Below are 13,736 nucleotides of genomic sequence, written 5' to 3' on the forward strand. Positions count from 1 at the left end.
ATTGAAGTATAGAAGTATTCTTCACTTTTTCCTCAAATTAAAATTAAATTAGGTTTCAAAAAAAATTAAAATTAAATTATGTATCTTAAATTTTTCCAAACTCCATATTCAAATTCATGCAAACAAGATCTATCATTGAGGGACATCAGATGTCTCAACAATATATTTATTCATAAGAATATCATTTCGAGTGGTAGGTTTTTACACATCTAAGTAGATGAAGTTGATGAAATCTGTTATACAAGTATAATTTAAGAGTTAGTTAACCACAACCCTCTAAAAGCCTAATTCTCAAATTTTATGCATTTTAATTAATTAATTTATTTATTTATCTATTTATTTTTGCTATAACCTCTAATTAAATAACTTCTATTTCTCCAATTTTATTTTTAAAATTTTTCTTATAACTTACACATTTCCTATTGTTTTTCTTTTTAAATATATACACGCTACATATATATCGAGCGTTAGCACGGATACACTCGAAAATTAATTTTTACAAGGAATATTGTCCTTAATTATGGTTTTAAAAATGTCAAAAACTTCTCCATTCAAAGCTAAGCCGTATTCTCCAAATCTTCTTTAGTTTAACATGGTATTAGATCTCTCTAAAATTAAGAGAATTTTTTTCAATCCTTAGTTATTTATCAAATTAATTTCAATTTTTCACAAAGTGTGATATTAGGGCTTAAATTATTTTTATTTTTTTGTTTTCGAGTGTCAAGGGACTAGTTTAATATGAGAATCTTTTACCTTCTAATAATTATAATTATGTCCTACGAGTAATCTGCAAACACCCAAATACGAGTCATATTTAACATACCTACAAGGATTTAAAAATCTAATAGCTTTTCTTGCTTATACATTGAAAGCTAGTCATGTTTACTTTTTTCACACGATCAACGATTCTCAGATAAAACATTCCAAGAGTAAGAGAGAAGCCCTAAGGTGACTGATAATAGGTGTTAGTACACGACCCATAGTGTGGAAACAAGTAGCTCTAGACACGAGTAACCTACATCAAGAAACAATTTGATTCTGAATGTTTGCTGTAGTGTTTAATATGTTTGATGTCGCGATAATTTCCTAGACCACTGTCCTAGCTAGATTTTCACCCAAAACACAGCCCACCTCCCATTTGCACCCATTTTGGTCTTCAACACCTTCCGACTTATTACTAACACCGTTCGCACATTTGCACCAACTCAGTGATGCACAACTCCTCAACTGCGGAGGTGGTTACTAGCATTTCCTCCAATGATACACGAACAACCAAGTTTGGAAAAAAACCAGCAAAGCAAACTATATACAAATCCTGCATTAAGCTTCATCGTTATCGACAAATTTTTATAAATGATACATTCTGCTGATTACCGTTGAAACAACAATTTAGGTGTCTCAATATGGTTCTATCACAACTCAACCAACCAAAATTTTTTTATATTTCAACTTGTATAGTATATAACATAACTTTCTATTACAAAGAATGAAAAAATTAACCACTTATGGAAAACTTACAAGGAAATGGAGATTATAAGAGGAAAAAAAAAAATGGAATTATTATGCTATTACATACATGAAATACAGAGTTAACCTGTTCATTTAGCATCCGGCTGCTTTCAAAAACTTGTCATAGGGACTTGCAGGTGGTAACCGAAAAGATTGATAACCGTACTCCAATGAGCAAGGATACAACTGATCATGGCGTTGGATCATTTCTTTGCCTATCAAATCAGGAATAGGTTCCTCCTCCATAGGCTGATCAACAATTAAAGGAAATAAGTCAAGTCCAAATGAAACAAGCTTGTCTGGTGAATCATGGTATTAGAATACTAGAATGTATTAAGGTTCCAAATAATAATATGGTAGACTAATCCTGTCATGTCTTTTTTTTTTTTTCCTTTATTTAATTTTTATTTAATTTATAATCTAGGGGTGGAGGGGGGAAGACAACAATGGCATGGAACCCTACTTGGCTACCAGCAAAACCCAGATTCAAGACCCCGTGATCTCCCTTGAAAAGGGGTTTCCTTCCCAAGTTCCCAAATACTTTTAAAGAGGGTTCTGACCCAATCAAAGGGAGGATGATCGATACTTGGCATTGTTGGAAAGAGGAAACACTAAATGTTATCTTACCATGTCCATGATTGTGGGCCTCTTCATCTCAGTGTCATCAGCAAGAACAATAGCTTTGGTTTCCTGTTGCTGCTTGAAACTTTGGAGCACTGACATCTTCTGTTGCTTACCAGTCACAAGGGCCTCACATTGGTTTCTCACTTGGTCATACGATATGAGGGTGGTGGAGGAAGGCAAGTTAGCCACTTGTTGAGCTGTCTCCAACACCTGTTTTGGATACAAAAAGATGAGAGACCATGAAGGACTAAAGGTATTGAGAAAACTGATAGGAAGTCGCTTTCTGGTACCATTGCATAGGCGGAATTAAAATTTACTTTAAGATGAATCATTACATTCACCAGATTTATCGATGTTTTGCACTTTTGCCTACCAGCAGCAAATATTTAAAACGTAACAAATAAAGGAAAATATAACTTCTCAATGTGTAAAAACACAAGTGTGAAAAATCAAACACCAACAAAAACAAAAGACAGTGAAAGGTTTCCTTAACTCACTCCAGCAGACTATGACCATAAAGTTCTAGCACATAACCTAGACATTTCAAGAATGAATCAACAGGTGTAACATAGCATAGATGGAAACTGAACTCACCGACTCGAGAAGCTGATTCACGTTTAGAATATCAAGTGCATTGGAGGAACTGGATGTCTTACGACCAGATTGGCTTCCACTAGCATCAGGTAAGGCTTCGTCAAACAATGAAGTGCCCACCTGAGTACAAATTCAACATGGTTGAAAAATGTTCTGCTCTTCAGCCTATAAAAGGGAAAATACACAAGACATAACACACAGAAATCTAACCTCGTCAAAAGATTGAAAGTCCAGCTGTGCAAGTGGGGAGCTTTGTTGCGGTGTCTCCATGAATAATGGAGCACCCAAAGGATATGACTCATCCGGTGAAAATCCCTGTAAAAGTTGTTTCTTTATGCTAGATAATTCATCCTGCATAAAACAAGCACGCAAAAGTAAGAAGAGTTTTTTTAAGAATTGTATGTGGAATTTGTCACATTCTCTCAACTTCAAAATGTATCAAATATTTGGGAGCCTATACAATAGATTACTTGATTACACAGCCAAATATTGCCTATATGAGACATAGATTTTCAAGCTCACCCTGCCAAACATAAAACCATTGTAGTATAAAGACTCGTCTAGAATAGAAAGTTGGTCCTGGTTTATTTAGATCAAGAAAATGGGAGTTCTTAAATCTAGGAAGGGTCAAGGCCCTTCCTAAATAAACTTCCATGTGTACTCTTTCCCAGCCAATCAATCTGGTTAGCTAAATCATCCATGCAACATTTTCCCAAAATACAATTGATCATTTCTCTCATTATTACCTTCTACAGACCTTTGTTCAACACAAAATTTCCACATTAACAAATATATTTAATTTAACTCATTCATTTCAACCTGTCAGACTAAACATTTCAGTACATGAAGTTCCTAAAGGCATGTCACTTGCAAGTATTGGATAGAATATAGTCCCACATACAAACAAAAATATTTAGCTGCTAAAACAATGTACCAGGCACCAAATGTGCAAGCTAAGGAAAGCTTTGTAATAACCAGTAAAATGGAATATAGTAATTACTGATGAAGAGATCAGTGCAGGTAAATGATGCTGAAGTGAACGAAGGAATAGATCTAGTAAACGTAGAATATTCTATCCTGGATGAGACGTTGAGGGAAATGAGTGTTGAAGAATGTGGATTACTCATCAAACGAACATGGAAAGAAGATGCAGAAGCCTCATGTTTGTTAAGCTCAAGTTTTTAATTTGAAATGTACTGGGATATGCCAATAGGCTGAATGGAAATTTCTGCATTCCCCCTCCCAACACCCCCTCACCATGTTATAGATGTTATTTTTAGTTGAGAGAGATTGGGAAGGGAAGGTAGGCCATAAGGTTCAAACTAGGGCAATAACACTAAATCTTCTGTATATGTTGGCAACAAGAGGAGACAGCATATGTCCCTTCACTAGCACCTTTAGGTGAGAGAAGTAAACATATATGCTAAGAGTCAAAACTCTCTTAATTCATGCTGTTTAATTCTTCACTTAGAGAATTGAATCTCAAACGAGAAACATTCTCAAAATCTCTCTTACATGAATAGGGGCTTAACTCTTTAAATACCATATAACTACAGGGTAACAGATCATTAGCGTGAAAGCTAGGTTTCACTAAAAACTGATTGGATGCTGGCCAATTACCTCTGATAACTCCTTAAATTTAGACATCAAGTGAGATAAAACAGTTTCTTTCAACTGTTGTTCATCTGATTCTACAGCTGAAAGAGATTTTAATGCAGCAAATTCATCTTCCTCTGATCCATAGGTCCTTCCACCATCAACTAGTTTCTGGATGACTGCTTCGAGTCTGATATTGTCAACCAACTCCAGATAAGGATCAACCTGCCATGAAAAAAATTAGCCATCAATATTATTATTGGGATGTATTACGAAGGCTAACCTTTAACAGAGAAAAAAGCAATCCTCTGCAGAGCAATCTTGAGTGGGGCATATTACAGTTATATCTGTCAAAGATGATTTAACAATAGGGATCAGCTCCGGAAGATTGCCTGCTCTTGCTGAAAATATAAGCATGCTTGATGCCATGGTGAAGAGAGATCTTCTTCGAGATGGTTGTAGACCTCCTTCAATAAGCAAACATACAATTAAAAGAGGTGCACATGTAATATCTCTAAAATATATAAGCAGAAAATCAGCAAAGCTCCAGAATTTGAAGACTTGAACTCTAAAAGACTCAAAAGAACTGGATAACTATTCCTCTCGGACACTGATGTTCAGTATTGTTCATCAATTACATCAATTCTCTAAAGATCCTGGTGAAGCAAAGATCAGTAATAATGAAAAAATAAATACCTAATTACCTATTATGAATTGACATCCAAAATTCAACTTTGTTGAATATCATCCCTATATCACTAATTGTATAAAACTATAAACAAACAAGTGCTTTATACAGTGGTCATATGAGTTTCAAAAGAGAAGTCATGGGATCCAAAATAAAATAAAATAAAGGCATTTATAGTAGTTATTAGAACCCACTCGCTGAGGTAATATTTCTGTCATATGACCTTGTTTCCTTTTAAACAGTGTAGGCTGCCCGGGAAAGTCCAAAGGGCTCAGATTTTTCGTTTTCTATGTTCATGAGATGCAGCATATGAGCAGAAGTAGTAGAGCTGGACACTGCAATATCCAACAACATTAAGCTTGATTATAAAATGGGTTTTGAGCAGTGGTTTCTGCCTAATTTAAAACTAATGAAGTACAACCACAGCCCTATTCTTTTCTTCTGGGTGAGACAGACCAAAGGTCAAATAATTTTGTCAGGTTGGGGGCACCCTAATAGGCAAGAAGAAACTGCTTATACTAATCTCTGAACAAATTCTAAAATGAAGGAAAAGAGACAATCTTCAGATGTCAAGCGAATGTTCTTAAATGATATCACACTGAAATATTTCTGTCAACAACTGAGGGACAAGAGTGAAGGCAGATGAGAAAGAGTACCTTCTTGATCAAGGGATATGCTCCTCAGAGAAAATGCTAGCTGGAAACACCTAACCAGAGCCACATGACTGGAAGTCTGTCATTTTAAGTCAAAACGTTATGCAAGTAAAGAAGATAAACTCGGGTATGTGCTAGGCTTATGGAACATTTATAAAGCACGAAATAGTCAATACTCAGTAGCGAAGCAGAAAGAAAAATCAAACCTTGGTCCGGGTCAGAAGCAAAGCAATACTGTAAGTGTGAGCCATTGCTTCAAAATTGAAAGGGGTATTTTCTCTACAAGTTGCCTGAACCCAGATAGAGGAAAGCAAGAGACTGACTTGATGACTACTCAGTCTAAGTGAAGCAAGCTCCTGGAAACCATAAAAGAAAAGGTTAAAATAAATTACATACATTCAAGCAAGAGCAAAAACAGAAGAAAATTATGCACAACTTTTTATTCTCACCATATTTCCATTGGTCATAGCACTCTTAAAACTGTATGAGTTACTATGTGATCGACAAACTCGAGACTGATTTACATCATTCCTTCTCTGGCTGTCTTTCAACGTGTCCATAGATTGTACTTTCTCTTCACTTTCCTCAGGAATGGAAAAACTTCCACTTTTTGCTTCCAATTTTGGAAGGATGGATGAAGGCCCAAAACTGTTTATCGAAGCCAGCTCTTTTTGGTCTGACCAAGGGCAAATCAAAGAGGGCATAAGCACAGAGGCCAATATACGGTGCGCCCCGATTCGAGTTTCATTATCTGTATGGCCCATGGCTAAAAGCAGTTGGTGAAATAAAGCATCAGGAAAGGTCTGGAAATTAAGCAAATAGGCCAGATGTTAGATATGGTTCGAAATTATAGCCTGCAGTAAGTATTCAAAATAAAACAAACACATTTCACCTTTTTGTGATAAGATATATTGGGTAGGGAAGATACTATCCGAGCAGTGCGATAAACAGAGAAGATTGTTGTTCTGGCAACAATGTTGCTATTTGGAACATTCTCAAGCACTACAGCCATCATATCAAGAATTGGCCCAACATCTCCAACCTGTTAATACCATCTCATACATTTCCAAGTTAGAGCCTTATCTTTTCTTTTCTTTTCTTTTTTTTTTAATTTTTTTTTAATTTTTTTATTTTTTTTTTATTTTTTTTTATTTTTTTAATTTTTATTTTAACAAAGGCATAGAACAGTAGTTATCTGAAAAAATATCCATTAAGTTCATGCTTTATCTCCTTACCTATACCCAACCTTCTCCACCCCAGCCCATACGAAAAAATAATAATAATAAAACAAAGAAAATAAAACAGAGAGGATGGGGGAGAAAAGGAATATTAACATATTAAATTTTTTAATAGATTAGGCATGTTCTGAACAAAAAATGCAAATCATTTAAGCATACATTTCTTTATGTGTTTTTTAGAGGAATTCACAGTGTAACAGTTGTAGGATCCAAACTTAGTCAATGTTGCACCTTGCATGTTAAAGAAAAATGAGAAGGGAAGATTAAATAACAAACCTTACTTGACAGCTGAGAGATACATTTTTCTAATGCTGACTGAAGATCTGCATTTAACTTCTCTGCTCCACTTCCAGAGCTAGAAGCATCTGCTGAATATTGCATGCATTTGCGTAGATGCTTTAGTAGGTCAGTCAATGCACCTGTTAGTGAAACTGAAGCTTGTTGCTTAACATACTGTGCAAGTTGCCTGATGACATGAATGATACTGATCTGTTTAAGAGGTTGCTTGGCAACATTTTTGTGATCCAAGTGCTTCACCAAGATTGACAGTAACAAATGAGAGTTTTCCGCAGCTGCAAAAAATTATTTAATAAAAATAAGAAAGACAAGCCAAATCCAGGATAGTAACACGTCACTGGACTATGATAGTATTATGTATAATCAAGTGACAAGCATTAAAGTTAACCTGAATCTTCCAACACCACTTGCATATACATCAAGACAGAGGAGGCCAGCCCCCTCTCGGGACACCAGCAGTCTTCTGAATCAAATATATGGAAAAAGGGTTCAAGTACACGCCTGACAGTCGTAGCTTCCTTGGCTAAGCCAGCCATATTATACAAGCAGACCTTAGCCCAATAAGAAGGACTTTTTGAAGCATTCCTACATTAGGAGACAAAACAGAAGTTTTCTAAAAATCAAGACAAGCTCAATAAAATTTACAAGAATGAGCTGAATGACACAGGCGTCGACGTGTCATCATACATTGGTAGTTCTAATTGTTGTTTAATGTTGTGAAGGTCCGATGAAGAAGTGGCATCTTTGCAAATGTTTACAGTTGACAGCTTATTATCATCAATGTTTGTTGATATTCGGCTACATTGATCTGGGCTTTCACAAATTACTCCATCCAGCTTGCCATTCAAAAGCATGATTTGGGTGTCCACAAAATTATCTAAAGTTGCTGATATGATCTAACCATTTATCAAAATAAGATAAATCAGACTAAATAGAAAATTAGGCACAAAGATTATTTTTTAATATATAATAGTATCATAGATTCATCCTTACTTTGTCAAATTCCATTGGAATGTGGGACTGTTCACCCATGAATTGCACCTATATACAGAACAGTTTCAGGAAATTAACAAAAAAATAAAATAAAATTGTCAGCGAATAGAATGACACCTAAGAATAGATTAGTAAACAAGAGAGCATAATTAAGCTATTGCAGATTTGCAACATCTCTGGACTGAATTATACATTAGGAAATGAGGGTAGGAATAGATGACAAGGCCAGATATGCTCTTGAGAAAGTCAAGGGAGACATTACCATTGAGGAAAGCGCTTGCAATCCAGCTGCCCGCAAGCACAAAGATCTATCATCATTCCCTACTTCTTGAGCTAGTTGACAAAGTTTGGGAACAAGGCCTTCTATGTTGAACATATATGTGCTCTCCACCTATGGAAACTTAAGAATGTCAACATCCTCATCCTGGGTAAGTCTTATCCAAAAAGACGGTTACATTAAAACATAATCAATATTAAGACTGTAGGTATCATTTTTTCATATTGGGTAGGATATAAACTCTTAAAACTTTAGATCATTTGTCACTGATCACATCCATAACCCTTCATCTGACTCTACTAGCGCATACATGCCAATATACAAGTTTAATGTGGATTAAGATATCAAAAGAGGAATTATCAAGCACAACTACTAACATGATTATTACAACACCATTGCTTTCTGAAAGCTGGACGAATTTAGAAAGAAAAAAATCAAGTGCAAAGTACTAAAAATTCTAAATATCGGACAGCTATGTGAACTAGATGAGAAGTGTCTTACTGTCCTTATTAGTTGTGAAGTAGGTCAGTCAACGGTCTTCTTGTTAGGGGGAAAAATCCACCATGTGTTTACAGGATCAATCCATCAAACATGTAACCCCATCTATCTGACTATCTTCCTCCACAAACCCTTATTAGAAGGGTTGGTCTAATCACATGGTATGGTATGGTTTGGACAATGAAAACTAGTTCCTTACCTGGACATTTAAGAAGTCGACAAGGACATTGCAAGCCAATATTTGCATTTCCTCTTGGCTCGTTTGATCTAGAAGAGTTCGAATGATTCCTAATAAACTGCTGGCAAACAGTGGCCTGCAAGAAATTGAGGTGCCAACATAAGACGTATGTCCAAAAGGACTAACAATAGTGGCTTCAAACATACTGATGACCTTGCGAGCTTCATACTCAAGAAAATAAGCAGGCACGAGCAATAAAATTGCATTGAATTGAATCATCTCAAGACAACCAAAAAGTACTGAGATACTTTTTTGTTGTTCATGTCTTCATCTAGAAAGATAAAGTTGACAACAAGCATATATTATGAGGGATCACTATGAGAATGTTTGGCCAACCTGAAGAACAATACAGGAATCACAACCCCCCCCCCCCCATGCTCCTCTCGGAGTTCTTATTTATTTATTTTATTTTATTTTATAAAAGCTCCTTTCTAGATCTATATGACTTCAAACGGGCAGAGTAAATAATAAAATGAATGGCCAAACTGTATCATTAGCAAACTTATATTAATGTAAAATAAAATAAAATAAACAAACAAAGATAAGTCATACTCACATCTGCTCCTTACATGAAGATATAAATTTCCTGTACACGCACAGAACAACCTTTGCTGATCCAACATTCTCATTCCGTAAATCCTTGTAAAATCGTTGTTCTAGGTATTCAGTTATCTACAAATTAACAAAATGTATAGGATGAGATGAATAGTTACAGTGAGCTTGTGAGGTCTAATTGTTCAATATTTCATCGAAGTCAAATGACAAATAGAATAAGAAGTGTAATACAATTCCAACCCTTAATGATCAGCAATTTGAAGACATTAAAAATTCATGTATTAATGACCATCATCATCATTATCATTATCAATTTATCATCATCACAAACAAGTAACATTTTTCAGATTAAAGTAAGAGATATTTTTATGAAGATAAAGAGGAATAGAAAACAAAGCCCCTGCCACCTAAGGTCAGAATGTAACTCAAATGTGCTTCTTTTATGAGCCTTATGTCATAATCATTGAACACTTGCTAACAAATATGGCAGTAAACTGAAGAGCAGATAAAAGCTAAATCCAAGTAATTCTCATCAACATCTAAAGATTGTCATACCATTTCAAGAACATCTCAATCATAGAAGTCATATCTAAATCTATAGCTAGATGGAAAGGAGCAGAAATCATAAATCTTCATTTAAGTATTTGGATTCCTACTATAAATGTGTGTTCTCTTAAACTTATTTTGATTTATCCGAACTTATATGAAATTTTCCAAGCTTGTATGTAAAATCCTATTGGAACTTCTTTTGTCTATACTTATCTTGTCAGGACTTATTATGTCCAAATAAGTAAGTATAAGTTGATGAGACCACGCCGATCACTAACTCTTAAGCACCCTCTTCATTCTCCACTCTCTTTTCATCTCTTCTCCTTCTCTGTTATATTTATCTTAACTAAAGACAATCAGGTAGGAGTGTAGAACTTCAACTGGACCCCTTAACAACGAGTCTAAGAGACCCAGCTCACTACTCAAAGATTTCGGCTAACATGATTAGTCATATGGAACCGTCCGAAAAGGGAAAAGAGCATAGCAAGATAATCAATTGATTAAGGTTGGGAAAAAAAGGTGAGTAAGCCACAATGTCCAATAAAGGGAAAAAAATGGCCCAAGCCACAATGTGATGTAGACCCGTTTTCTCTGAAAAAATTATAATCACATCAATTTTTTTTCTCTCACAAATCCTACACTTTCTCTTACCTAATCTCTCTAACGACTAATTAAACTAACTTGCATTTAATAACTTTTGGCTCAGCCCTAGAATAGTTTTCTTAATGTATGTGCAAATTAGGCAAATACTGTCTAAAAGATAAATTTAGAACATAGAAAGTATGTCATAAATGAACAACATACAAAGTAAGATTCATCTATTGGTAAGCCATGTGGTGGATACTTACTGTCTTGTTATTGGTAAAGGTAGAATTGTGATATAGGGACTACAAGATACAATGCATGTTAAAATGTGTACTATGTGTCCAAGATGATGAAATATTCAATTAGCTGAGATACCTTGTCCAACAAACGATAAACATAATAAAAGAAGATTCACCTTAGGAACTCTTAGCGGATTCTTTGATACATATTCACAAAGCTTCCCAATCTTTCTGTCATTTGGCTGAATATCCTGTGGAATGAAGCAATATGAAATTCATGATGTTTCAAGGCAACCAACAAAATCCACACAGGAAATGTAGTCTTAAGCTTTTTCCCTCATTATTTAGTAAACTACAAACAAGCTCTATATTTATTCACTGTTAATTTTGCAAAAGATAACAAATCAAAAAACTGATAATTACAATTGTGTGTAATCTAAACATGAAATTGTGCACATGAAATTATAAAATTCATCCATTGCCCAAAGCAATGTATCTCCAACTGCAAACATATGTCATGTTTCTTCAAAGTACCAATTGTACGGTTGTACCCACATCTCTACATAGGCTTTGCTTGGAGAGCATGATTATCGAATTCATATATCACCTTATTGGCATATAAAAGCAAAAACATAACTCTCTTCTTTATTAAAATGGTAAAGTAGGAATTGCAGCTATGATCACTAATTAACACAACAGTTACCGAAACAGAAACTGAACAAAAACCACTGAATCAATCACACAAACAGCAGTGCTGAAGTCAGAAGCTAAGAAAAAGCTGCAAACTTTTACCTGATTTTTAGGAAATATTTCTGCAAGGAGCTTCTTATATCTTTTCACTGGCTGTCTTGACCTCGCTCGCAGCGACGGACAGAAAATGCAAATGCTACCACAGACAGGAAGAACCCGTCTTGACATAACCCCCATTTTCAACTATCAGATTCAAACCCTCCTAGTTCTTCATAATTTAACATCAAAAAAAATCATTTAGAGCATAATCAAGCATTGACCCACTTGATCAAATACTACAATTAACGACAAAAGGTACGCAATTTAGCATAATGCTGTAAGTTCATCAATTGGGTTCAATGAACAATCAAAATCCCAGATAAAATTCATCAATTTGACCAAAGTACTCTCAAATTCTGTTAAAAACAAACAAACCAATTTTACAAAATTCAGCAAAATAACACGAATTAAACAAACCCCACCTAAGAATTTCCCAGAAATTTGACAAAGTTTCAACCTTTGATCGCCTCTGAACAGATTAAACCTATAGCAGAGTGAACAAATTAAGACAATTCCAACATTTGACCATATAATATAATTATTTAAACCATTAATTCATTCGAAATCAAAATCATTAAGAATTAAATGTATCCCAAATAACATAAAATTTCACAAAAATTTCAAAATTACCTGAAGTTGTAGCCAGTGGGGGAGGGAGGCTACAGATCCCCCAGGCACCTCTTTCTGTCTTATTCCGCTGTCTCTCTCTCTTACATGTAGAAATTTAATTAAAAACTAATTAATATTTAACAGTTTGGCAAATTTTAATTAATTTATAAAAAAATAATTTGTCAAAATTAACAAAAATATTAATAATAATAATTCTAAAATGACGTGCTGTTGACGGAAACGGTCACAGCTCTAAATCAAATTAAATGCAAGATCTTTGAAGACGAGTGGGACCCATTAAGAGTCATTTAATGTGGTTGGTTGATTGGTTGATAATGTGGTGGGGTGACAAGATTAGAAAGGTGACAGACAGTGAAATTAGCAAAAGAACGTTAATAATTTTTTTGTACTTTTTCTTTTTTTTGGCTGAGTGAAGTGTTGCATGGCGAAAAGGGAGATAAAATGATGGGAAAGTGGCCCAACTAACCCGGGAATTAAGGGGACTGAATTTTTTTTCTGTAATTGGTGAAAAGTCGAAATTGCCCCTTTTGCAGAACTGTCTATTTTATTGACCTTTATAATCAAAGTGATTAAGAAAAGATAAAGCAAAAGACAATTGGATTAAGGCACCCTCGATTGAGGGGAGTGTGGTGGGTAGTGCGGTGTATAATCCCTATATATGCTATCATACTATAAGGAGTATGTTAGTATGTATAATGATTTGTATCCCATGTGAATTAATTTGTTAGGTTGCTTGTTCCAACTTTGATTATCGGTTAGCTTAACGAGTGTCCATCCATGACACACATGAGAATTTATTTTTCAGATATTTTAGTAGTTGAATATGCAAGTCTGATTTTAGAAGATGTGTAATTTTGAATTGAAAATTCAAATAAAAGTGTATATATTAGGAGATTGTTGACAATTTGAATAGTCAAGAGGTGAGTATGATCAACTATATATCAATCTTTTTACAGAATGAGTAACATTTATAACAAGGGACAGTGAATCTAAGGGAAATGTCTAATACTTCCTCCATTTGTTTTTTTTTTAATTTAAGAATTTCCACACTTGTCAATGCATATTTTACGTAAGAAGCATACTTTAGCAAAATTTACTTAGTGTGGAATTATAAAATGTTGATATTTATTAATTTTCTTTTAAGTTTGCTCTATACTGTAACAGAAATACTCCCTCCGTTCCCA

The 13,736-nt window shown here is 34.7% G+C and overlaps 1 protein-coding gene across 3 annotated transcripts; it reads right to left on the reverse strand.

The window, feature by feature from the left end:
• Nucleotides 1-1,410: 1,410 nt before the first annotated feature.
• LOC110718207 lies at nt 1,411-12,664 on the reverse strand. Of its 3 annotated transcripts, XM_021897015.1 has the most exons (21): nt 12,553-12,664; nt 12,345-12,406; nt 11,926-12,091; nt 11,310-11,384; nt 9,762-9,877; nt 9,167-9,281; nt 8,455-8,583; nt 8,193-8,240; nt 7,887-8,095; nt 7,588-7,784; nt 7,179-7,474; nt 6,557-6,706; nt 6,114-6,467; nt 5,871-6,020; nt 5,668-5,743; nt 4,663-4,790; nt 4,348-4,548; nt 2,938-3,078; nt 2,728-2,847; nt 2,137-2,343; nt 1,411-1,758 (listed from the first exon to the last, which is right to left on the reverse strand). In XM_021897015.1, exons 3-21 carry the CDS (start codon nt 12,058-12,060, stop codon nt 1,603-1,605), a joined length of 3,003 nt encoding a protein of 1,000 aa, XP_021752707.1. In that variant the 5' UTR covers nt 12,061-12,091; nt 12,345-12,406; nt 12,553-12,664; the 3' UTR covers nt 1,411-1,602. The 3 variants fall into 3 exon arrangements, with proteins under 3 accessions (XP_021752707.1, XP_021752708.1, XP_021752709.1); XM_021897016.1 differs by lacking the exon at nt 12,345-12,406 and having other exon boundaries at nt 12,553-12,661; XM_021897017.1 differs by lacking the exons at nt 11,310-11,384; nt 11,926-12,091; nt 12,345-12,406; nt 12,553-12,664 and having other exon boundaries at nt 9,775-9,863.
• Between the last annotated feature and the right edge of the window lie 1,072 nt (nt 12,665-13,736).

This window comes from Chenopodium quinoa, unplaced genomic scaffold (assembly GCF_001683475.1).
Source record: "Chenopodium quinoa cultivar QQ74 unplaced genomic scaffold, ASM168347v1, whole genome shotgun sequence".
In the NCBI taxonomy this organism is placed as follows: domain Eukaryota; kingdom Viridiplantae; phylum Streptophyta; class Magnoliopsida; order Caryophyllales; family Amaranthaceae; genus Chenopodium; species Chenopodium quinoa.

Bases quoted from the DNA above. Each gene is read 5' to 3' on its own strand.
- LOC110718207 (XM_021897015.1), bottom strand. From the start codon at position 12,060: ATGGGGGTTATGTCAAGACGGGTTCTTCCTGTCTGTGGTAGCATTTGC. The intron at 7,475-7,587 runs GTTAACTTTAAT...AATTTTTTGCAG, and splicing joins AGTGGTGTTGGAAGATTCAG to CTGCGGAAAACTCTCATTTG. The intron at 6,021-6,113 runs GTGAGAATAAAA...TATGGTTTCCAG, and splicing joins CTATGACCAATGGAAATATG to GAGCTTGCTTCACTTAGACT.